This window comes from Piliocolobus tephrosceles, chromosome 9, assembly GCF_002776525.5.
Source record: "Piliocolobus tephrosceles isolate RC106 chromosome 9, ASM277652v3, whole genome shotgun sequence".
NCBI classification, from domain to species: Eukaryota; Metazoa; Chordata; class Mammalia; order Primates; family Cercopithecidae; genus Piliocolobus; species Piliocolobus tephrosceles.
Genome location: NC_045442.1, coordinates 106,907,029 through 106,932,232, shown reverse-complemented (window position 1 = coordinate 106,932,232; position 25,204 = coordinate 106,907,029). Strand labels below are relative to the sequence as shown.

Sequence of the window (25,204 nt, the reverse complement as noted above, 5' to 3'; positions counted from 1 at the left end):
CAATCTCAACAAAACACAATATGAGCACATCGGTGAGGTAAATTAATTCCTTCATTCCTAATGAGGAAATGATGGAGTAGCAATGGGGGAAGATTGTTCAGAGGACTTGATATGCATGTGAAGCGTGAAAGAGGTGGTGAGAAGCGAGTGGCGCAGCGTGTGGGATGAATGTGCACCGTAAGAGGTCCAGTCTCACTGCAGTGCACTAGCAAAGTGGGACGCTTTGGAAAAATAAGGCAAGAAGAGGAGTTGAGGTCACATGGTGAATATCCTTGGATACCATGTTAAGATAAAGATATTTTAGAAGATGTCCCACATTCTGGAGCTGATTCTGAGATGCAAAAGATAATGAAGATGTGTGGGCACAAGTGTGACCTGCCAACTGCACCCTGCTTTTTGTAAAATGTGAGTAAGAGATCTTGGTTAAAATCCATGTTGCCTTTGCAAAGCCATGGAGGTGAAAGAACCCTTCAGTGTTCAGGCGTCTCAGGAGGACCCTGAGCATTGCAAGGTTCATATCAGCACTCACTCTGGCACAGTTTTCAGAGCTCAGCACCTCCCCCTCCCACTCCACACTCCCCATCCAGCATGTGGATGGATTCTAACCCTGTGATGGCATTCTCATCGGTTGAGGTAAAGACAGGAATCTTTTTTCTGAGCTGCACCCAGCACGCTTCAACATCTTCAAGCAGATGGTCAGCCTAAAAGTGTGAGGACAGCTCAGGTCATCCTGAGGGGATGCTTGCAGGAGATGGACAGAGCTAAATGCAGGATTTCAGGAGAAATATGCTTCAAGAAAGAGAGCATGGCATCTATGGATTTGACAGAAGTGGACATATTGCTTAGTGATGAGTTGCAACTTTTAGGCAAATTGCTTGGATCTTCTGAGCTTTTATTTCCTTATCTGAGAAATGGGTCATAGTATCCATTGACAAGAGATACTATGCTGATGAGATGAAATACATACACACGGTTTCTGACATAAAGCAGGCATCCTATAAGTGCATTTCTCTCGTCCTCATCCCTTCTTCATAAAAAGGGAGTTTGGGAGGCAGAGTCCCTCGGACAACCTCTGCGAATCTGGGGCAGCCAGCACTAACTTGGAGCGAGGGAGCCTGTGCCAAAGCATGCAGAATCTCTAGAAACCATGTGAGTTTTTGTTCATCACCGTGCCAATAAAACACCATCGGATATTAAGAGAATTCCTTCTGAGTCTAAGCATTTCTAAATACCTTTCCTGGATTGAGAAAGCAAACCGTGTAAAAGCCAAGCGTGAAAAGACTATTCTGTTTGCAAAGGCATTTTTCCCATCCTCCCTGGCTTGTCACGTTCTGTGACTGGACTCAAGCACCCAGCTGGCAGCTGCACCAGCCAGACCCTGAGGTAACTATAGTTTAGGCCCATTTTTTTTTTTTCCTACTCCAGAGCCTACAAATTCTATTTCAAGCATATGCATGTACAGAATGCAGATGTGGGGATGAAAATCAGACCATCTTGGGGAGCGAGGCTGCGATACTTAACTGTAGGGAGGCCATTAGTGGCCTTTCTGCAGTGGCCTCGCCCAGACATGGCTGGGGCATGGACCTCAAGAGTGGTTTTGGCCTTTTGATGTAGCAGAGCAATCACATGGGATAAACACCACACCTCCCGCTTGGGGCCAAGACATTGCGTGATCTGTGATCAGACAGGCTTGAAAGGTGTTCTCTGCATTCCGAGGAATGTGTGACAGCATGGAGTTTCTGGAAAACTAGTTCCCTGAAAAAGCTGAGGGTCAACACAGGGATGAATGGAGAGGGGACATGGAGCTCTTATGCCTGACATGAAAGCACTGCTCTAGTCAAGGAAACAGCCACTTCAGCATGTGTTTCTACTGTGGATACAAACCAAGGGCGAGGTCACTAGGCTGGTTACATCATCTAGCAAAAGCTCTTATAGCTCGGATAGACCTGCAAATGAGACATTCCTTTTCAATGACTGATAAGTCATTCATTTATTCATTCAACAAATATTTATTGAGAAACTACTATGTAACAGGTAGTCTCATAGGTACTAAGGATACAGTAGCAAACAACAAAAAACTTTTAAAAAAAAATCCCTTAGCCCCAGCTACTCTTGAAGCCAGGAGTTTGAGGCTGTGGTGAGCTATGCTCATACCACTGCACTCCAGCCTGGGTGACAGAGCAAGACCCCATCTCTTTAGAGATAATTAAAATATGAATTATAACATAGAGTAGAAAATGCTAAGAAAACAGACATAAAGCAAGTATAAAAGTATGAAATAGTACGGAGAATGGGTACTAAAATTCTAGCTGAGAGGGCCAGGCAAGAGAAAACAACTTTAACAGAGACCTGACTGATGGTTTGGATAGAGATAGACCTAAATCGAAAATATTTCCCTCCAGGTTTTCAAAGGCATTGCTCATTATCTTTTGGTTTCTGAAGTTCCTGCTGAGAAAGCTATTGCCTTTCTGATACCTGATCCTTCCTATGTGACTTTTTAGCTGTACTGGGGACTTTTAGATTTTCTGTTTTCCTCCTGTCTTCTGGAATGTCTCAGAGACAAACCTGTGTGTTGAGTATTTCATGAACTTTTACAATCTGCAATCTCATGTCCTTCAATTTACAGGGAAAAAAGAACATTCTTTTTTCCAACATTGTTTTGGAAAACTCTGTTTTTTCTGATTTCTTTTACCTAAATCTCTATTACTGGGGATCTGGGTGCTCTGACATAATTCTATGTTTCATATTGCTCTTCTCTCTTTTCCCATCTCTGCCTCTTTTTTGGGGGGTGGGGGAGGCTCCACTTTCTGAGATTGCATCAACTTTTTCTTCTTCACTGAATTTTTAAATTCTGCTCTCATGGTTCCCAGAGGTCTGGTCTTATCCTCCAAATGCTCCCCCTTTTTCTGGACTGTCTGATCTCTTCTGACTTTCTTTTTCCTGTTTCTTTGGGTGTTTGCATTTGTGTTAGAAGCTTTTATAGGCTGGGCGTGATGGCTCAAGCCTGTAATCTCAGCACTTTGGGAGGCCGAGATGGGCGGATCACGAGGTCAGGAGATCGAGACCATCCTGGCTAATATGGTGAAACCCCGTCTCTACTAAAAAATACAAAGAACTAGCCCAGTGAGGTGGCTGGCGCCTGTAGTCCCAGCTACTCCGGAGGCTGAGGCAGGAGAATGGCGTAAACCCGGGAGGCGGAGCTTGCAGTGAGCTGAGATCCAGCCACTGCACTCCAGCCCGGGCGACAGAGCAAGACTCCGTCTCAAAAAAAAAAAAAAAAAAAGAAGCTTTTATAAAAAATGTTTGTGAGATCTTGGGAGTCTGTTAATGTAAGAGGGAGGCACAGTTGTCATTTCGGGAAGTTTTATACGTGGGTCTGGCTGCTTCACTATGGGGTGACCAGATAGAACCTGAATATGACCCTCAAAAATCTGTTTGTCAGGCCAGTCGTGATGTCTCATGCCTGTCATCCCAGTGCTTTGGGAGTCTGAGACAGTCAGGTCACTTGAGCTCAGGAGTTCAAGACCAGCCTAGGCAACATGGCAAAACCCCATCACTAAAAAAAAAAAATACAAAAAATTAGCTGGATGTAGTGGTGCCCTCCTATGGTCCCAGGTACTCAGGGGGCTGAGGAGGGAGGATAGCTTGAATTCATAAGGTTGGGGCTGCAGTGAGCCCTGATCATGTCATTTCACTCCAGCCTAGGCGACACAGCAAGGCAAGACCCAGTCTCTCACATACACACAAAAGTTTGTCTCTTCTCATGGGTCATTCAGCATTCCTAGAGGGGGACCCTCCAGTGTCCTGACTAAGGTACTGACCCCTTTGCCAGCATTCAGTCAAGGACACATCAGCCCCTTCCCTTACGCCTGGTCAGCCAGAATCCAGTGTGTTTGGTGTGGGCTCTTCCATCTTCTGTGGATGCGATGGTGGCTACTTGGCTGAGTAGGGTGGGAAGAGAGATGGACATTTGCCACATCAGTGGTCCCTGGCCTTTTTGGCACCAGGGACCGGTTTTGTGGAAGAATTTTTCCATGGACAGGGTTAAGGGGAGATGGTTTCAGGTTGATTCAAATGCATTACATTTAGCATGCACTTTATTTCTATTATTATTGCATTGTAATATATAATGAAATAATTATACACCTCACCATAATGTAGAATCAGTGGAAGCCCTGAGCTTGTTTTCCTGCAACTAGTCAGTCCCATCTGGAGGTGATGAGTGACAGTGACAGATCATCAGGCATGGGATTCTCTTAAGGAGCGTGCAACCTAGATCCCTCACCATGCGCAGTTCACAGTAGGGTTCACACTCTTATGAGACTCTTATGCTGCTGCTGATCTGACAGGAGGCAGAGCTCAGGCAGTAATTCGAGCAATGGGGAGCGGCTGTAACTACAGATGAAGATTCCCTCACTCAACCATGGCTCACTTCCTGCTATGTGGCCCTGTTCCTAACAAGCCAAGGACTGGTTCTGGTTTGTGGCCTGAAGGCCGGGGACCTTTGTGCTATACCATTTTAAAATCAAGTTCGGTCAGGCATCATGCATTCAACTCACTCTGCATTTCTACCTTCAGAAGGGTCGGGAGCCTCATTTCCTGAGTTTCCCTGGCTCTGCGTGTTTTATGTTGAGTTATTCCCCTTGAAGGTTTAGATGTCAGCTTGCTCTTGTCTACCGTTACTTCCTCTCTCATTCCCTTACTTCTTTGATGTATGCTTTTGTATCCCTTATTGTCACTTTAATGGAATTTCTAGAGGAAGCAGAGACAAATGTATTACATGGGCTGCCATATTGAACCGGAAGTCATTCTTTTCTCTTTTGAGTCTCTCTTGCCAAAGTTTACTCCAGTGGTAGTAGTTCACCCCCAGTAGATTCTCACAAAAAGCAAGACTCAAATTCAGTGTCAGGATTGTAGATACCCTGTTTCAGTTATCTGTTTCTGAATAACAAATCACCCTAAGCATAGTGACTTTACATGACAGTGATTTATTTGCTTATGATTCTGCAATTTGGACAGTGCTTGGAGGGGCCATCTCATTTGTGCTGGCATCAGCTGGGGTAGCTCACCTGGGACTGGGGATCCACTCCCAAGATGACTTATCCACATAACCTTAGTGGTTCCAGCTGTAAAAGGCACGCTTAGATGGGGTGGTTCTTCAGCATGTGACTTCCCTGTGTTGCTTGGTTAGACTCCTTAGAGCTGAGTTCTGAAAGGAAACATCCCCAAAGCAAGCTCACGAAGAGGACACACTCCAGGATGCAAACACATATCAAGCTTTCCTTTTGCTTCACACTTACTAATATCCCATTAGCCAAAGCAAGTCACACAGCCAAGCTCAGAATCAATGTGAAACAGAACTGCTCTCCACAGCGGGGTGAGTGCTGGGAGGCAGGGTGCGCTGGGGGTCACATACCCCTGGGAACTCTGGGATCCTGTGCTTTTTCCATTTTATTTCTGAAACATTGAGGTGCTGGATTCTTTTCTTATAGATAGTTTAGCACAATATAAACATTCAATAGATATGTATTAGAACCACAGAAATCTTGTTGCATTTCCACTAAAATGTTTCTGAATGGACTAGAAAGATTTCAGCTATCTAGCTTACCCATGGCTATAATGATTGTGTTCCTAGTTAATGAAAGACATGAAAAAAAAAATCACTCTATGAGGTCAGATTTCTAAATACACTTTTCCAGAGAACTAAGTACTGTCTTTGTTTTTTTTTTTTTTTTTTTTTGACTGGAGTGCAGTGGCGTGATCTCAGCTCACTGCAGCCTCCCAGGTTCAAACAATTCTCTTACCTCAGCCTCCTGAGTAGCTGGGATTACAGGTGTGTGCCATCACACCTGGCTAATTTTTGTATTTTTAGTAGAGATGGGGTTTCACCATGTTGGCCAGGATGGTCTCAAACGCTTGACCTTAAGTGATTCGCCTGCCTCAGCCCCCCAAAGTGCTGGGATTACAGGCGTGAGTCACCACGCCTGGCCAAGTATTGTCTTTTGCTTTAGGCTATCAGAGGTTTGCTTCTTGCATGTTTGTTTGTTTTTGAGTCAGAGCCTCATTCTATTACTTAGGCTAGAATGCAGTGGTGCAATCACAGCTCACTGGAGCTTCCAGCTCCTAGGCTCAAGTTATCTTCCCACCACAGCCTCCTGAGTAGCTGGGACTGCAGGCATGTGCTACCACACCCAGCTATTTTTTTCCCCCAAAGAGATGGGATCCCACTGTATTGCCCAGGTGAGTCTGGAACTCCTGGCCTCAAGTGATCCTCTTGCCATGGCCTCCCAAATCACTGGGATTACAGACATAAGCCATTGCACCCAGCCCTTGAATTTAAAATAGTTGCAAGTTAGGCTCTTTAACACCTGCTTGGACTTCAAAGAATGAAGGTGGGGCCGGGCGCGGTGGCTCAAGCCTGTAATCCCAGCACTTTGGGAGGCCGAGGCGGGTGGATCACGAGGTCAGGAGATCAAGACCATCCTGGCTAACATGGTGAAACCCCGTCTCTACTAAAAATACAAAAAACTAGCCGGGCGTGGTGGCGGGTGCCTGTAGTCCCAGCTACTCGGAGGCTGAGGCAGGAGAATGGCGTGAACCCGGGAGGCGGAGCTTGCAGTGAGCCGAGATCGTGCCACTGCACTCCAGCCTGGGCGACACAGCAAGACTTCGTCTCAAAAAAAAAAAAAAAAAATGAAGGTGGGTACTTACGCAATAACCAAACAGTGCATTCCTTGGAAATTCCAAACTAGATTTCTTGTTACATGCTTGCCAAGCTGGTCCTGAATGTTCCCAGATGCAGCTGGAAAGAAGTGGCGCAGCTTGTGCTGTATCCCCTCAGTCTTGACCTTTGACTAATAACTGTTTCCTTTGTGTGCAGGGGTTCTCTATCTCCAGTATGGAGACGAAACCAAGCAGCTCAGGATGCCGAATGAGATCACAAGCGCAGACACAATCCGTGCTCTCTTCGTAAGTGCCTTCCCACAGCAGCTCACCATGAAAATGCTGGAATCGCCCAGTGTCGCCATTTACATCAAAGATGAAAGCAGAAATGTTTATTATGAATTAAATGATGTAAGGTAAGTTGTGACATCATTTTTTGCCCGCAATATTGCATTAGAGTTTTTTTGTTTGTTTTTGTTTGTTTTTACCCACTATATTGCACTTAGAGTGTGTGTGTGTGTTTTTTTTTTTTTTTTTTTTTTTTTGGTCCATCATATTGCTTTCATAGAGTTTATACCAAATTCTGATTCCTCCATAACCTAGTGAAGAAAGCAGATTCATTATCCTGATTGGTAGGCTTATTTCACTATCTGGTTTTCTACAATTCATTTGCAAGGTATAGCTTATAAAAATGAGGAGAAACTTCTCCCCCACAGATTTTTGGATGCTACATCTGAAAGGAACATTAGAAATGATTCAGTTCACCATGTTATCTAAGAGTTAGGGAAACTAAGGTCCAGAAAGGTGGTGGAGAGACCCGATCAAGGTCGTAAGAGTTGAAGGCACTTCATATTGGCACTTTCCCAATTCCCTCTCAAGTGTTCTTTCCTCCATAGACAGACCCTGTGGACATTTTAGGTAATGATCCCACTGGGTCATTATTTACACATAACAAGTTAGAATAAAAGCAGTGGACTCTGTATTATTTTCCACAAGAAAAGAGACTGAGAAGCATCCTCACTTTCCATTCATTTCTTAAATAGTTGTCCTTTCCCCAAAGATCTTACTGTCCAGGTAACCTTTCTCCAGGGCGCCCAGTTGAATATCCTCCAAAATTAAGCTAAATGGACTCCTGCTATTGATGGGACTGAAAGTCGGTTAGAAACAAAAGCATCTCCGTCTCTCTCTCTCTTTTTTTTTTGAGACAGAGTCTTGCTCTGTCGCCCAGGCTGGAATGCAATGGCACGATCTCGGTTCACTGCAACCTCCACCTCCTGGGTTCAAGCGATTCTCCTGCCTCAGCCTCCCAAGTAACTGGGATTACAGGCACCTGCCACCAGGCCCAGCTAATCTTTTTGTACTTTTAGCAGATATGGGGTTTTACCACGTGGGTCAGACTGGTCTCAAACTTCTGACCTCAGGTGATCTACCCGCCTCGGCCTCCCAGAGTGCTGGGATTACAGGTGTGAGCCACCGTGCCCAGCCTCATCTCTCCTTTTTTGAAGACAGGATCTTGCTCTGTCACCCAGGCTGGACCTCAGTGGCATGATCATGGCTCAGTGCAGCCTTGACCTTCTGGGCTCAAATGATCCTCCCACCTCTGCCTTCCAAGTAGCTGGGACTACTGGCACATGCCACCACATCTGGCTAATTTTTAAATCTTTTGTAGAGACAGAATCTCCAGATGTTGCCTAGGCTGGTCTGGAACTCCTGAGGCAAGCAATCCTCTAGTCTTGGACTCCCAAATGGTTGTGATTCTAGGCATGAGCCACCACACCCGGCTCAAAAGCATCTTTATTGTCATTTTGGTGTCACGTATATAGCAGAAGTAACTCATTTGATCTGTTCCAACCAAACAACCTGGAAAACAGGACTTAGATCAACACAAGCAATCAGTTGCTAGTATGGCCTCTGAACATTTTAGAACTCCACAGGTTATTTAGTGACTGATCCAGCCATTGCATTTTATGGAACCAGAAACTCAGACTCATAAAATTTGAGGGACTTATTCAAAAGCACACAGCCAAGTAAGTACCAAGCTCTGCCCCAAACATGGCTGTCCACGTTTCTTTTTTTCTTTTTTTTTTTTTTTGAGACGGAGTCTTGCTCTGTCACCCAGGCTGGAGGGCAGTGGCACAAGGTCTCTGCTCACTGCAAGCTCCGCCTCCCGGGTTCACGCCATTCTCCTATCTCCGCCTCCGAGTAGCTGGGACTACAGGCACCTGCCACCATGCCAGGCTCATTTTTTTTATTTTTAGTAGAGATGGGGTTTCATCGTGTTAGCCAGGATGGTCTCAATCTCCTGACTTCATGATCCACCCGCCTCGGCCTCCCAAAGTGCTGGGATTACAGGCGTGAGTCACCGCACCCGGCTGCTGTCCACATTTCTTGGTCAAGAACTTTTTGATCCCTTGGAATGTTCGCTCACCAAATCATTGGGGGCAGGACTTGGGGTTTCTGAGTCTATACCCTGGGGGGATAGCAAGTTGCCCTGTTTCTTCATCAGGGAATTAATGGGTACCACTTTTTTAAAATATGCCTCTAGTGCATAATAAATATAAACTGATCTGTATCTACCAATGATCACGAATGACATATTTAGGCATGTTCCCAGGTGTATGAGTAATTTAGAACTTTCAAAGTTTGACACATGCCTCCAGGTATAGATGCTACATCTGTTGCACAACTTTACAGCTTTTTAAAAATGTGTTTAAATATTCATGGGTACCCAAAATTTCGTGTTTAGTTTTGAACTAAATTATTAATCAAGCTGTCACCGAAAGAAATTTTTGCATTTGCAAAATGTAAACTTGAAACATGAAATAATCACATTATATTTAAAGACTGTTTGTAGTAATATAATCCCATGTAGTGTTTTTACACGGAGCTGCCAGTTACAACAATCCTCTTATATTTCTGCATTTGCAATTAGAGGAATTGAAGGACACAGTAATAGCAAGTAAACATGCAACTTAGGGAAGCCACACTTGATTATGGAGCTCAAGGCTGACGAGGTTATTATGAGTAATTGGGCCTCACTGTCTTGCAGCCTGTGCAGGGATTTTTATATTACAATGAGTCACCATTTTCTAGAGCCTTTCCCAAGCTTCAAAGTATGGCTACTTTGACTTCTTTTTTACACTGTTTGGGAAAGTCGAGAAGTGGTCACAAAATAAAAGAAATGAGAGGGAGGAAAAAGAAGAAAAGGTTGTGATTCTCCTTAATGGAAATCCAGTTGATAAAATAAATGAAATCATCAGTCAATATGCTGATATTTGTGAAAATGATGATCTTGTTGATCCACAAGTTGTAATACCGATAACCTGACGTTGTTGTTGTTGTTGTTGTTGTTGTTACAGAGTCTCACTCTGTCACCTAGGCTGGAGTGCAGTGGCACAATCTCAGCTCACTGCAAGCTCCGCCTCCTGGGTTCACACCATTCTCCTGCCTCAGCCTCAGGAGTAGCTGGGACTACAGGCGCCCGCTGCCATGCCAGGCTGATTTTTTGTATTTTTTAGTAGAGACGAGGTTTCATCGTGTTAGCCAGGATAGTCTCGATCTCCTGACCTCGTGATCCGCCCGCCTTAGCCTCACAAAATGCTGGTGAGCCACTGTGCCTGGCTTTTTTTTTTGAGCAGAATCTCACTCTGTCGCCCAAGTTGGAGTGCAGTGGCATGATCTCAGTTCACTGCAGCTACCACCTCCTGGGTTCAGGCAATTCGTATTCCTCAACCTCCCAGGTAGCTGGGACTATATGTGTGCACCACCACGCCAGGCTAATTTTTGTATTTTTAGTAGAGATGGGGTTTCACCATGTTAGCCAGGTTGTTCTCAAACTCCTGACCTCAAGTGATCTGCCCACCTCGGCCTCCCAAAGTGCTGGGATTATGGGCGTGACCCCACTGTTCCTGGCCTAATAGCCTAATGTTTTTTTAAAAACTCTCATTTAAAATATTTAAGTGGAAAGATCATCAATTTATAAATTTGTCTGTAATTTTACCTTTCAGTTACTTTGATTTAAATATAAAAAATGAACCTAAAAATGTTCAAATGAAGACTATGTTTTATTTGGCGATGACAGTAATGTTTATGCTATGTGAACACATGCATGTCGCTTCCAAAGAATTATTCTCTTTCTTTGATTTTATGCATAAAATGCCTTGATTGTATTTTATTTGAATTGTAGAAGAAATTTTCACCACCAGCATTATATGAGACAAAAATAAATAAATAAATAAAAGGCTGGGCGCGGTGGCTCACACCTGTAATCCCAGCACTTTGGGAGGCCGAGGCCGGCAGATCACGAGGTCAGGAGATCGAGACCATCCTGGCTAACACCGTGAAACCCCATCTCTACTAAAAATACAAAAAATTTGCTGGGTGTGATTGTGGGCGCCTGTAGTCCCAGCTGCTGGGGAGGCTGAGGCAGGAGAATGGCGTGAAACTGGGAGGTGGAGCTTGCAGTGAGCCGAGATCACACCACTGCCCTCCAGCCTGGGCGACAGAGCGAGACTCCGTCTCAAAAAAAAAAAAAAAAAAAGACAAAAAAAAGTATCATGTAGATTTCAACTGAAGACAGTGACTTTAATCATCTAAATTCAGAGACAAATTTCATTGCACATCCTTCACTGTTTCTGAAGTGTGAGCATATTTGCTAAACAGTTGCCTATTTCATCATCGTGTTAGGCTCCTCATATTTTCCTTAGGGAAATGCTATGGAGAGTTCAGGTCAGAATATTGTGTTGTAAATATTGCCACAGTAAATGCAACCCCGGCCTTTACTGTTGGTTCATCTCAGATGAGTATGTTTCTAAAGTCATGATAAACCAACCTCATGCATTTTAAATACCTCCAGAATCACAGTCTTTTTCATGGCTCCTGTGAGGTTTTCTATTTTTTCATGTCCTCACCTGTGACTCCTTCCTCTGGCCCAATGGTGAGTCCCTTAGTGGATCCCCACACCCTACCTCTGTGAGTCTCCCCTTCATAGTCACTCAGCCCCCTTTAATAACAAGGGCTGCTGGTTCCCCCTCAAGCCGACTTCTAACAAGCTACTGGAGAAACTTTGCAAGCTTGGGCTAGTCATTGCTTCAAAGCAATTACTGGCAGATATTTAAAGAAGAGAAACAAGACTAGTCCAGGAATCCTCCACTTCAGTTAAAACAGAAACACAAGCCAGTAATCCCAGTGGTTGGGTCAGCCTACTAAATGAGGCTGCACCTGGAGGAGAGGAATTCGTCCTCCTGCACACATTTCTCTGAGCTAGCCGAGCCGGCATTGGAAGGGATCGCAGTGTAGACAGAGCCAAAAGGGCCTTGGGTGGCCCTTTTGCTGATGAAAGCTGAACATGGAGGGAGAGGGACTTCGTAGATATTCATGTGCTCTTCAATAATTTTAAGGTAGGCTCTGACCCTGTCTTTTGCTACGTTATGACACCTTGGCTCTAAGAGCTGGGTTCGGAGAAAAAAGAAGAACTTATCTGCTGCTATTTCTTCACATCCAGCAATTCGATTTGTACATAGAAAAACTATTTTTCTAACCCACTATGGAAGACAAAAAGGCATAGTAAAAATAGTAGATTTTTGTGCTACTGTTTCTTTTTTTTTTTTTTTTTCTGGACTCCAGATACCTTTTCTTTCAGTGCCGAAAGTGTTTGAAGGCAAAAGAAAAAAGAAAAGAAAAGAAAAGAAAATCTTCTTTCATGTGCATTCATTAGATAAGCAGCAAACCAGGTGTTTGGGAAAAGTAAATAATTAAATATTTAAATATTAACCAAATCTCTTTGAATGTATTGTAAATATTGGAACTTTATTGTTTTTTTTTAAACCTTAACTTTCCATACTCGGCATCTTGAAAGAAAGTTCATGCTACCCAATGTTTATGGGTGGGGAGCTATCCTGGAGGAATGATACTTTCCTGAGGAACAAGAAAAGGACAGAAAAGCTGAAGTCATTTTTCTTCTTCTTTTTCTTATGTATAATGGCCTATTTTGTGGTCACATAGCTTTTGACCGGTGTATTGTAGATAGCCTTTGGATTGTGTGTTCATGTTTTTTACCTGATCTTTAAGGGCAGGCTAAGGAAATGGCCAAAGTCAGGCTTCTTTCATCTGCCATAGTTATTGATGTTTTTGATTCCAGAAACATTCAAGACAGATCGCTCCTCAAAGTGTACAACAAGGATCCTGCACATGCATTTAATCACACACCAAAAACTATGAATGGAGACCTGAGGGTAAGTGTTTCTGTCCTATTTTTAATTTTATTCAGTGGGTCAAAGCATCCTTCCTCTTGCTTGTACTCCTGATGTAATCATACTCTACAGCTGAGTTTTCGGGGGTTCTCTACACTCATCTCATCTAGTGGATCATTATTTGTTCTTGGTAGAGAAGTAAGATTTCCTGGTTATTTAGGGCAAAGGGATTAAAATAAGGCCGGGCACATCCTAATTTATCTTTAAGCAAGGAGTTATGTCCTTACTTTAAATAAATTCTGAAAATCTTCCTATCAAAGGGTCCCTGGTCCATAATACATTAACCGGCTCAGAAGATCTCTTGCATTTTTTTCCTCCAATTAAAGGAAACCTAACATACAAACAGGCAGACAGCAAGGTGCACAATTGCATGGGAAATCTATTCATTTTCTTACATGAGCTCTTCCAAGTCCTAACATTCTAATACAATTTCTCACCTTCTAATTCAGGAGCTACCCTGGAAGAATTTTGTTGTTGTGCTGTCTTAAATATTATCAAATCCTCTCTGAACCATGTTGAGGGCATAATACAAAAATCTGCATGATTTGGGAACTAAAGTTCTCTAGATTTAGATTGTCTCAGGAGATTATCCGAACATTCAAAGCACACAGGGATGTTTTGAAGAAAAAAAAAAAAAAAGAAACTGAAAAGGCAGATTTTAAAATCACATTAATGCAGGTCCACTAGAAAGGGATTGAGTTTCTAAAAATAATGCTACATTCCTCTGTAGCAAAACTGGGAGGTAAAAAGATTAGCTTCTCAGCTGCACACCCCCTACACACACACACACACACACATTTGGAAGACACTGTGCCATTTTTTCTCATCTTTTCTACAGATTAGCACTTGGCTGGATGTTCGTTTAACTAGAAAAAAAATAAATGATTACCTTTTATTGCCAAAGAAACCCAGACGCTGTTCTGTCTTGGAGTTGCAGTGTTGTTCCTGAGTGAGGCTGTCTCTGCTTCCTGATAGCACATATTAGTTTCCTGTTGCTGCTGTAATAAATTAGGACAAATTCAGTGGCTTAAAACAACACAGATTTACTGTCTTACAGTTCTAGAGTCTGGAGACTGAAAATCTCTCTGGTCTGACATAAGGGGTCACCAACAGTTATGCATTCTTTTCCGGAAGCCCTAGGGAGAATCTTTTCTTTTTTTTCCCAACTTCTAGAGGTCACTGATATTTCTTGGTTTGCTGTCCTCTTCCTCCATCTTCAAACCCAGCAAGATAGCTTCCCTTTGATCCTGCTTCCGTGGTCCATAGGTAGGTACCAGAGCTGCTGGTACCTACCTACGTCCACTTTTAAGGACACTTTAAGGACCTTGAGCCTACCCAATCCTCCAGAAAAAGCTCCCTATTTTAAGGTCAGCTGACTGGCAACCTTGACTCTCCCTTTCCCATATAACCTGATGTAGTCACAGGTTGAGGGGACTAGAATGCAGACATCTTTCAGGGACCACCATTGTGCTTTCCATGTGGGGTAAGTTTAGAACCAGAAAAGAAGCCAGGAGATCTAGCTGAAAGCGCTGGGAGAAGGTCTGTGTCCTTCTGGACTGGAATACGAATGACGACATTGTGGGATCAGAGCCTACACTTCTGGAGGGAAGGGCCTCTCACGTACTCAGCTGCTGTTATTTTTGTGTCAGAAATGATGTGTGACTTGAATTGAAAGCTGTGTTGCTACTTCAGAAATTCTAGGATTTTGAGGTTTATTTCTCCAGTTATACTTTATGTGTAAACCAGAGCCACATGGAGACAGATTGAGTCATGCCAGTCGTGAAGCATGGACTAAATATTACAGCACCATTTGCCTTTTCTTACTCTGTTATTCTCTTTCTCGGAGACATTCATCAATGTCTTTACTCTTTGAATATCTTTATTTTCTGATATGTCTAGCTTTCACACTGGAGTTCCATGGTGCTGAGAGTTCTGTTCCTGTCACATAGAGCCATTTCCACACAGGTGCCCCAGAATCGCCTCTGATAATCTTGTTTGTGGCTGGAGGGACACCTGTTTTAACCCTCCAGAAGCTCTGGTACCTACTGAAGGACCATCAGTGAGGACTGAGAGAATCAAATATTGACCGTATGAACAAAGCTGATCAGAATGCAGAACATGTGCTATGGGTTTCTGCAGAGTGGTTCTGTTCTTACTTGAAGATGAAATCCTGCTGATCACTTTTTCTGGGTTACCCAGAGCCTACTTTAAGCTCTCATTTTGTGTGTGTGGGAAACTCAATCGTTGTCCCTAAATGAAGGGACAGTAAATGTTTACCATCTAACCAACAGAAAAGCGTTTGTGTTTCAATGTGGATTACTTAGAAATGAGAAATAGAAAGCGGTTTCAAAGCCAGCTAGGTATGATCATGCCTGCAGTTTGCAACTTGGTTTCTGTTCACAGATTGCAGACACTAAAAGGCATGGAATTCAGCTGCCCTCACCTTTTGGCTCTGCAGGTTGGAATTTTTTTTCCTTTTTTGATGAATGTGGCTGCATTGCCATTAAAGGGCAGGAAGCTTTGTTGAACCCTGCCTCTGGAGCCCAGCTGCACAACCAGCTGCCCATGGTGGAGAACAGAAACAGGGAACAGAGCAAGGATCAATTGTTGTAGACTAAACCACGCTGCAGGGTGGGGTTAGGGAACTCCATCCTCCCGTACGTTTGCAATGTGAGTACGGCCATGAAGGAATTCGATGCTAACTGCTCACACAAGTCAGTCACTGCAGTCCTGCCCCTGATGTCATTAGACCTCATTCCCCAGCCTCCAGAGACAGCCTGGCACAGACCTCCCAGCTGCCTGCTTATGACCAATAAACATGCATGTCATGAAAAACATCGGTTGGAATAAGCAGAGGGGCAACAGTAGTCACACCAGACTCCTCAGGGGTTTCGGAGACTTTCCTTAAACAATGAATGTAATATCTTGCCTCTGAAAGAAAAGAAAATGTAAAACTCTCCATCTAAAACAGTCTTCCCAGAGCGGTTTTATGATTGGAAATGTGTTTCTCAGGAAGCGTGCTAGACTAGGCCTCAGAGTGTGCGTGAAATGCTGCTTCGTGGGGAAAACGTGTATCTAGATTTTCATCTAGCATCTAGCTGAGCGTTTTGGAGGCTAGTCTGTCTAAGGAGACTTGTGGTTCTCGGCTGGAACTCAGCACACCTGGCTCCTGTTTCTCTGCGCACCACCCTGATCTAATTTAATTGCATGGCTTTTGTTTCCTTACATCAGATAGGAGCTTTGATAATTCAGTTCCCAAGGGACTGAGCTCACCATATGGAACAGGCCCTTTTGCAAAATTTATATATGTCCTCACAGGGTTTTAAATTCACAAATGTACCACTCGAAGATGGAACCATTCCATTTCATGACTCTCAGAAAGTACACGTTTTTCCATACCACCTGTTTGTTGAAGGAACTGGACAATTCTCCTGCTTTGAGGGTGACTTGCTAGTCACCAAACCTGGTGGCTTTTTCATAGTGTAGGGGCTTCTCCACCTTCTTGTGTGCTTTAAGACAACTTTCCAAGACTCTCTGCTCTCATCATTTAATACTCTCCCTCTTCTCTGCTTCCTTTAATATCTCTTGCATGTCTTTGATTTTTACTTGCATATAGACAATTGCCAGATTGGCCCTACTTCTTAAATTATTCCCTAATACCCAAGGTAACTGCTGCCTCCCACTCCTCTTCTACTGACCTTTGTGTTTGACACCAGTGAGTGGTCTCCTTAGAAATCATTGGTCTCCATGTCACTGCTGTGTCTAAATTCCTTGTCTGCATTCACAGACACCTCAGCCTCCTTCATTCCCTAACTCTTCTTCCTCTTGCCTGTGTTCAAGCGGCTTCTCTAGTTTGGGGTTTATTTGTTTTGTTTTTATAAATTTGCTCATTTTTATCTGAACCTTTGCACTTGTGATTCTTATCTTACCACTTGTTTGACTATTACATCGATGCGGATGACCCATGAAGCCATATCCCTAGCTCTGCCATCTCTAGAATTCAAGACCCAAATGTTCAGCTTCTAAGTGTCTTCACCTGGAGATGATTTCCACAGTTTCTAATGCATTCTGTAGGAGAAAAAATTCCTAATCTTTCTCCCACTCAAGTCTTTATCCTTCTTGATTACCTTTTGAAGAATGGAGGGGTTACGATGGGCTGTGTGTATGTGTGTGCACATGCATGTGTGCCTGTGTGTGTATGCATGCATATTTTGGGGAATGTGGAAGAAGGGATGTAAAACATTGAATTGTCAATGATTCTTCTTTTGCCTGACCTTTGTTCTTCCAACGCATTCACCTGGTCACCAGAGCTCATCCACTCCCCTCTGCAAGGTCTCTAACAGATGAACCTTCTGCCACTGCCTGTACCAGTATTCTTACAATAGCTAACCTATTTGAGCATTTATTAAGCACTTTTGTGGGAATTTTTTTTTTTTTTTGGAGAGGGAGTCTCGCTGTGCCGTCCAGGCTGGAGTGCAGTGGTGTGATCTTGGCTCATTGCAACCTCTGCCTCCTGGATTCAAGCAATTCTCCCACCTCAGCCTACTGAGTAGCTGGGATTACAGGCATGTGCCACCACGCCCAGCTAATTTTGTATTTGTTTTAGTAGAGACGGGGTTTCTCCATGTTGGTCAGGCTGGTCTCAAACTCCTGACTTCAGGTGATCTGTCTGCCTCGACCTCCCAAAGTGCTGGGATTAGAGGCGTGGACTACCACGCCTGGTCAGTAATTTTAATTATTTAATCCTCAAGATAAACTTTTGAGATAGGTCTTGGTATAAGTCCCCCTATTTACAGATGATGAGACAGCTCCTTGTGTTAAGAGATTTTCCCAAGGCCACACAGCCAGAGTAGCAGAGCAGAGATTTAAACCCAGGCACTGTGGCTGCTGAAATTACAACCTCCATTATTTATCTACTGAATCACCTAACAGTTCTTATTTCCCACATCTCATTCTCCTGTTTTCTTTCTCCAAGTGTCTCAAATTCACTCTCCCTCTCTACGTATCTGCCTTTCAAAATTCTACTCATCTAACATATTCCAGGACAGTTGTCTAATTCCTTCAGCAAATTGCTGGCATGAAAAAAAAAGTGTGGGAGGGAGCGCAGTTAAGTTTCTCGGGGGCCTTCTGTACCATAACAAAATGTGGCCTGTGCACCATCTTCAGATTTTGAGAAGAACAAAGTAACTGTAAAAGACATCTTTAAAACTATTTGGGAAATTTGAACATGTGTTAGGAATCAGGAGATATTAAGGGATAGCTGGTAATTCTATTAGGCATAATAATAGGTTAGTGGTTATGTTTTAAAAGATGGAACATACTAAAGTATTTACAGGTTAAATGACATGACAAATGGGACTTGCTTTAAAATACTGCAGCAAACCAAGAAACGAAAAGGTGGAAGTAGATGAAACAATATTGGTAAAATGTTGAAAAATGTCAAAGCTGGATGATGCGGGTACCTTTTGTTGTTTTCTCTACTTTTTGTGTTTGAAAATTTTCATAATCTGTTTGGTTTTGTTTTTCTTTGTTTTGTTTTTGAGACAGAGTCTTGCTCTGTTACCAGGCTGGAGTGCAGTGGCGCGATCTCAGCTCACCGCAACCTCTGCTTCCTGGATTCAAGCAATTCTCCTCTCTTAGCCGCCTGAGTATCTGGGATTACAGGTGCACACCACCGCTCCTGACAAAGTTTTGTAGTTTTTACTAGAGACGGGGTTTCACCATGTTGGCCAGGCTGGTCTCGAACTCCTGACCTCAGGTGATCCACCTGCCTCGGCCTCCTAAAGTGATAGGATTACAGGCGTGAGCCACCATGCCCAGCCCATAATAAAATATTTTACAAAATAATAAAAACTTGTTTTTAGAGCCCCAGTAAAAGACTACCTACTCCAGGAAGCTTTCGCTAATGCCCTGTCAGAATTCATCTTTCCCTTTTGGAGGCCTGTTGCACATTTGCGTTGTGTTATAATCATTTAAATGTGTGTTCATCCAAAAGACTGTACACTCTTCAAAGGCACAAGCCATATTATGAGATGGGTCATCTTCACATCCCTCCAAAAACCGGTCATGGCATCTTAACCCCTGGTGAGTGCAGAGTAAACACACTTGTTAAACAGGAGGCACTGAGTGTCCTACTGATGGTCCTACAAATGCCATATTTTTCATTTTCTGTCATTAATGAGGACCCACTGTAAAAATCTCTCTCTGTTCTCATCACCAGAAATAGTTGTACTTCTCCTGGTTTATTTTTATCATACGGACACTTTGAATCTTGTAAGTGATCATTTTCCCTCTTTGTGTTGCTACTCTAAAGCTTAGAATTAAATTTGTGGCCCACCCACAGCAAGGGTACAGGCATTTGTGGCGTGTGTTTTGTGTGTTGGCTTCATTCCTGGACTCTCTTTTTAATTTTCCTACTTTCATCTTCCTTTTGTTGCACATTCCACTTTGACTTCTTTTTTCTGTAAAACTGTAAAAATGTATAGGGACTCTATTAATTTCTTGGTGCAATCTATCAGGATATAACTAGTGTTCATTCTCTACCATCGTTGTTCTAGATAGAAGATTGCAAACCTTTTTGTGTCTGCTGAGTAGGCAATGTGTTAAGTACTTTACATATTATTTAAATTAGTCAGTAACTCTGCAAAGTGGGTATACTGACTTCATTTTCACAGGTGATAAGACTGAAGCAAAAGAGGTCTTTCCCAAGGTCACACATCTGATCAGTATCAGACCCTGGATTTGAACTTCTTTCTGCTCCTTTATACAGAGCCCACAGACTCCCTTCCTTGATATTTCCATTTAAGTTTTGCAATTTTGAAATGATGTTCCTACTAAGACTTCAGAACACACAAACTATCCTTTATTAACATTTGTTTCATTTCTTAATTTCATTGTGCATCTATTTCATGGTATCTTCTTATATTTAATTTTGCTTCCTTCTCTCCTCTTCTGAGCATACTATAAAAGATATCCATAAAAATAAAAAAAAAAGGAAAGAAAGGAGTGATTTGCCCATTTAGTATGTGTGTCTGCAGTGGCCACCAAACTCAGAGTACTTTTTCTCACAGGGCAGTGTTCTGGTTGAGAAGAAGGGTTTGGGATTCAGGGATTATCAAGTCATCCCATAGTAACAAAAGAGTCCCACAGAAATGGAAGTTTCAGAAAACATGCCTAGCTGATTATCTATTTAGAGATTGTTCTTGACCCAGCCGTAATATCCCCTTCACTCATGCAATGACAGTGGTATCACTAACATTCCTGATGTGCTTACTCTGTGCCAGTCACCATACTGAGCAATTTGCTTGTATTTACTGCCATTTGATTTTCACAGCTGTACAATGTGAGAGGAGTTCTTATTCTCCTCCTGTTTCAGAAGTGGAAGCTGAGACTAGAGAGGTCAGCGTACTTGCTCAAAGCTACCCAGCTAAAGAGAAGTGGAGCTGAATTTAGAGCCAGGCAGGCCAACTCTAGAATTGGCCTTTGTAATCACGCCTGTGGTCACTACCGTCCTTTCTTTCCCACCACTGTCTTCATCAGCACGTCCATGAGTCATCGCCACATGTCCATGGGCCACGCATTTCTGAAGACCTAATCCAGAAGCCACTCTCTTCATCAAGGCTCTCTCACTCTTCTCTTTCCAAGCCTCACCACTCACTGTTCCTTCTCGAAACTTCCATAGAACTTCACCTCCCTGCCCTGCTGTCTTTGTGCACTCCCCTTTTCCTGCCTGCACTGAGTTATTGATGCATGTTTCTTTTTTTTTTCCTTTCACCATGTTATTCTTTTTCTTATGAATGATGTATTTATTTATTTATTTATTTTTTATTATACGTTAAGTTCTAGGGTACATGTACACAACGTGCAGGTTTGTTACATATGTATACATGTGCCATGTTGGTGTGCTGCACCCATTAACTCATCATTTACCTTAGGTATATCTCCTAATGCTATCCCTCCCCCCTCCCCCCACCCCATGACAGGCCCTGGTGTGTGATGTTCCCCACCCTGTGTCCATTATTCAATTCCCACCTATGAGTGAGAACACGTGGTGTTGGTTTTCTGTCCACACATCTTAAGTGTCTTTCAGCTCTAAGCTTCTCGGGGACAGGGTCTCCATTTCATTCATCTTCATACTCCCTGTGGCTCTGTCGGACAGTGCCCTGCCCTGAGTAGATTCTTATTAAATACCTGGATAGAAAAAGGTACTTACTTCAGCCCTTTTCTATCACCAACTTTCAGTTAGTGCCTTATCTACTAAGGGCAATACAATGATTTGTAAAGGTACATGTTTGAGGCTTATAGCACATTACCTAATCCATCCCAGTATTGGCCACTGACACAAATGAGAAATAAGAATGTCTGCCTTTCCTCAGTCCATCGGTGTAATTTGATAGAAGTTAATAACCCTGGGCTGAGCATGGTGGCTCACACCTGTAATCGCAGCACTTTGGAAGGCTGAGGCAGGCAGATCACAAAGTCAAGAGATCGAGACCATCCTGGTCAACATGGTGAGACCCTGTCTCTACTAAAAATACAAAAATTAACTGGGCTTGGTGGTGTGTGCCTCTAGTCCCAGCTACTTGGGAGGCTGATGCAAGAGAATCGCTTGAACCCAGGAGGCGGAGATTGCAGTGAGCCGAGATCATACCACTGTACTCCAGCCTGGTGACAGAGTGAGACTCCATCTCAAAAAAACAAACAAACAAAAAAGTTAATAACCTGAAGTTTAAGAATAACAATAAAGAAAAAACTTCTTTGTCAGATTAAAATAAGTATTCATCAGAAATACACACTTATCTAACCTTTTTTGTGGGGGGAGGGGCTGGATTTTTCAGGAGTTAAATTCACCTGTGGTAGAAAGTAAGCTAAATCCGTAGATAACAAATCTAAATAAGATAGATCTGATTTTGCTGTGTTTATAATTCACTAGGATAAATCTTGCTCTTATTTTGCTTTATTTTTATTTTATTTTGAAGACAGGGTCTTGCTCTGTCACCCAGATTGGAGTGCAGTGCCACAATCATGGCTTACTGCACCCTCAGCCTCCCTGGCTCAAGTGATCCTCCCTGCTCAGCCTCCTGATTAGCTGGAACTGCAGGCCCACACCACCACACTTGGCTAATTTTCTAAATTCTTTGTAGAGACAGAGTCTCCCTATGTTGCCCAGGCTGGCTTTGAACTCCTGGGCTCCAGGGATCCTCCCTCCATGGCCTTCCAAAGTGCTGGGATTATAGGCATGAGCCACTGTGCCTGGCCCCTTGCTTTTAGATGGAGTTGATAGTCAGTATTTCAAATATCTCTAAACTTATAACGTAAGGATGATGACTTTAGAACAGTTAACCTAACTTCATTACTGTAAGCGTTTACTTATTCACTCAATCAGCCATAGTGAGTCAGATCCTTCCTCTGGTCTCAGCTCTCATGCAAGATCCTGAAGATATATTGGCAAAAAGCAATAATGATACGGACAACAATCAATTAACTCAATAATCAATAATGATACGGACGTCTATAGTTTTTCACATCAGTTCAAGCTAGATGAAATCCTTGCCTGTGTTCTATAATTCGCTGGAGTTAACACTGTGGAACTCATTTATGAGTGATATACGTAATGATATCTTTTTTATACTGTGCTTTTCTGGGAGGCAAAAAAGATGTTTCTGTTACGATTGATAAGGAAGGACTCTTACGGAAATGATTAGCTAGGCAAACACATTTGAATACAGTGGCTATCCAGAACATGGGAGGTATTTTCTTGCTCCTTCTCTGCTTCCGGTTATAAAGTCTTATTTTTCAAGAAGCACGAAAAGGTAATATATGCACATCTGATATGCAACTTCCAAGTGATACAAATCTCATCTTTCCTGCTGCGTAGCTGCTTGCTTTTCCTTGTACTATTTTTTTTTTATTTTTTGTCATTGAGAGGTTATGACAACATGAGCCATATTGTATTTATAAACATCACGTGTTTCCTTGATATGGCTTGCAGTTTCTGCCAGACAGAACACATGGAAGAAACATTTCTCGTTAGCTCAGCATTGGTTTTAGTTATGCTGATTTCTGGGACAGGAAAAATGCCTTCCTACTCAGAATTAACTTTCATAGGGTAGAAACAAAACCTCTGAATGTCCGTGAAATAGTTTTAACAAGAGTGGATACTGCTCCTTTAAACCACATATTTTGACTAAAAGCTTCCTTCTGTAAAAAACCCAAGGCTTGCATTTAGTCACCATGAAGACAGGCAAAGCTGAAAGCATTGGAGAGAGGGGTGGTTTCGAGGTCTCTGTGAGTCTAGAAAGTTTCTTCTAGAAAAGAAAGGCTCACGGAAAATGTAAGGTAAGAACTGTGCCTTTATGATAAGATATTATCTTTAGAATTTTTTTTTCATGCTCTGGCACATTTATCTTTCATTAACTTGTCTTCTGTATTCAAGTTCAATGCAATAGGAAATTGGAATTTTAGGTTTTATTTTAACTTCTTGCACACTGCTTAGAAGAAAACCTCTCTTTGTTATTGACATTATTCTGTTTTTTTTGAAATCCACTTAAATTAAACTGGGCTGTCTTCAATCTATAAATCTTGTGGTCTTGTTTCTGGCTAACCTTATAATTTGGAAAAGGATTTAAAATGGCAACATAGTTTGCTTTTACAGGTCTTGTTGATTTATGTGCTCTGTGACAATTTTCAGTGTTTTCGTGAAGATGTTGACTTACATACAGTGTCTGAGGCAAAGTCGATAATTTGAAGGCATGGTACAAACGAGGAGGGAAATTCATATGTGTCCTTTAACATTCTAGGGAAAAATTATTTGGTATTTTGTTCTTGTGAAAATCACTTTAAATTGTAAAATAAAATAGTCTTTATTCTGGTCTTGAAAATAATTTAAAGAAATAGCAATTTAATCTGTATGAAATCACATTTAAAACTTCTACAGTTTTTAAATAACAAGCTTGATATAACAAGTTTATATCAGGTTTAGTGATTGCCTGAGAAAGTCTTTGACAGAAATCATGTTTACTTGAGATAACTATTCTGTCAACTCTTACGATAATTCAGTCACAATATTTTTGCATTGATTTCCTTTAAAGGAATTTAATAGGAGCAATGTCCTTTTAAATTAGTCTGTTTCCTTTCAAAAGTACATGTGTTCATGACTTTGCTTATTCATATTTCTGCGGGTATCTTTATCCCAGTTTACAGATGAGTCAATATACATGAGAAGTTGTTATCCAATGTGGTTTACATAATATCTATTATTTTATTTAGTCATCATCATAACCCTATGGAATAGGTACTATTACACCCATTTTAAGTTTGGAAAACCAAGGCTTAGAGAGGAACAAGATCAAAACAATTACACACTTGTAAGTAGCAGAGCTGGGGTTTAAATCCAGGCTGTCTTCCTTGTTTTTAAGTCCTGAACAGCACAGCCTTAATAGTAGCTGAGAGCTTCAGGTCTAATGTTTATGCGGCTTCAGGATAAACTATTTTGTATTTTTCTGGAATTTTATTTTATTTTAGATCTGTAGCATCCAAAACCTAGCATCACACTGGTTGTTTATCCAGGGACCTGGTTACAACTTACTCAGAGCATAATGAAAACAGTGAACATCAGATAGTGTAGAGATAGAGAAAAGCACTTTGGATAAACGACTCTTTCCTCTTTACTACACAGACCTTTCCTGTTTTCTTCTTTGCTTCATGTGCTGTGTTGCTCATAAAAAAGGTTTCCATAGGACAGAGCAGGGAGCTTGTTTGGGAGCTTGATTTGGCAGCTAGAAAGTATCTTTGAATGGAGACTGGCTAACTGTGCCTGCCCACTGCCCTTCAGTCTGCTCGCAGAGCTCTCAGGAGGGGGCCGGGAAGAATTGCTAAGGCTGAAGGTGGAGGGTTCTGAAGTTAGGGCAGCTGGCTCAGCTGCCTGAGAGCCCAAACTTCACCTTCAACATTGCTCTTCCCACCTCCTCCTGAAGAGTGAGACATCAACACTGCAGCAAAAATATCCTGGTGATTTGTGATGCAAAGTAATTACTGCTAACAGCATCAACAGGGGATGCAGCTGCTCCCAACACAGGCTTCACGATCAAGGCTTCCAGCCCCAGTTCAGCCTGAAATCCAGGATTGGCTACAGAACCAACGCAACTCCAAGTTGATTGGAGCAGAACCTTCCTTCTCCCCAGCAGGTACTAGGGTTAGCTCCCAAAGAGTTCTGAGTCGTTGCTGGCTGGAGTGCACATGAGAGGTTTTTGCCATATCCCTCTGCCCTTTGATATCCAAACCGCATCCCT

General features: G+C 42.5%; 1 protein-coding gene across 6 annotated transcripts in view; it reads left to right on the top strand.

Annotated features, from left to right (window-relative positions):
- The window catches only part of KIAA1217 (KIAA1217 ortholog), an 846,584-nt gene that overhangs the window by 725,818 nt on the left and 95,562 nt on the right, over nt 1–25,204 (top strand). For 4 of the 6 annotated variants that reach the window (XM_023223197.2, XM_023223195.1, XM_023223196.1 and 1 more), the window contains 2 exons: nt 6,881–7,079; nt 12,803–12,896. In XM_023223197.2, the coding sequence (XP_023078965.1) occupies nt 6,881–7,079; nt 12,803–12,896 (293 nt within the window). Of the gene's footprint in view, nt 1–6,880; nt 7,080–12,802; nt 12,897–22,901; nt 23,253–25,204 lie in introns of those variants that run through there. The other 2 variants (XM_023223198.2, XM_023223199.2) reach the window with 1 other exon arrangement.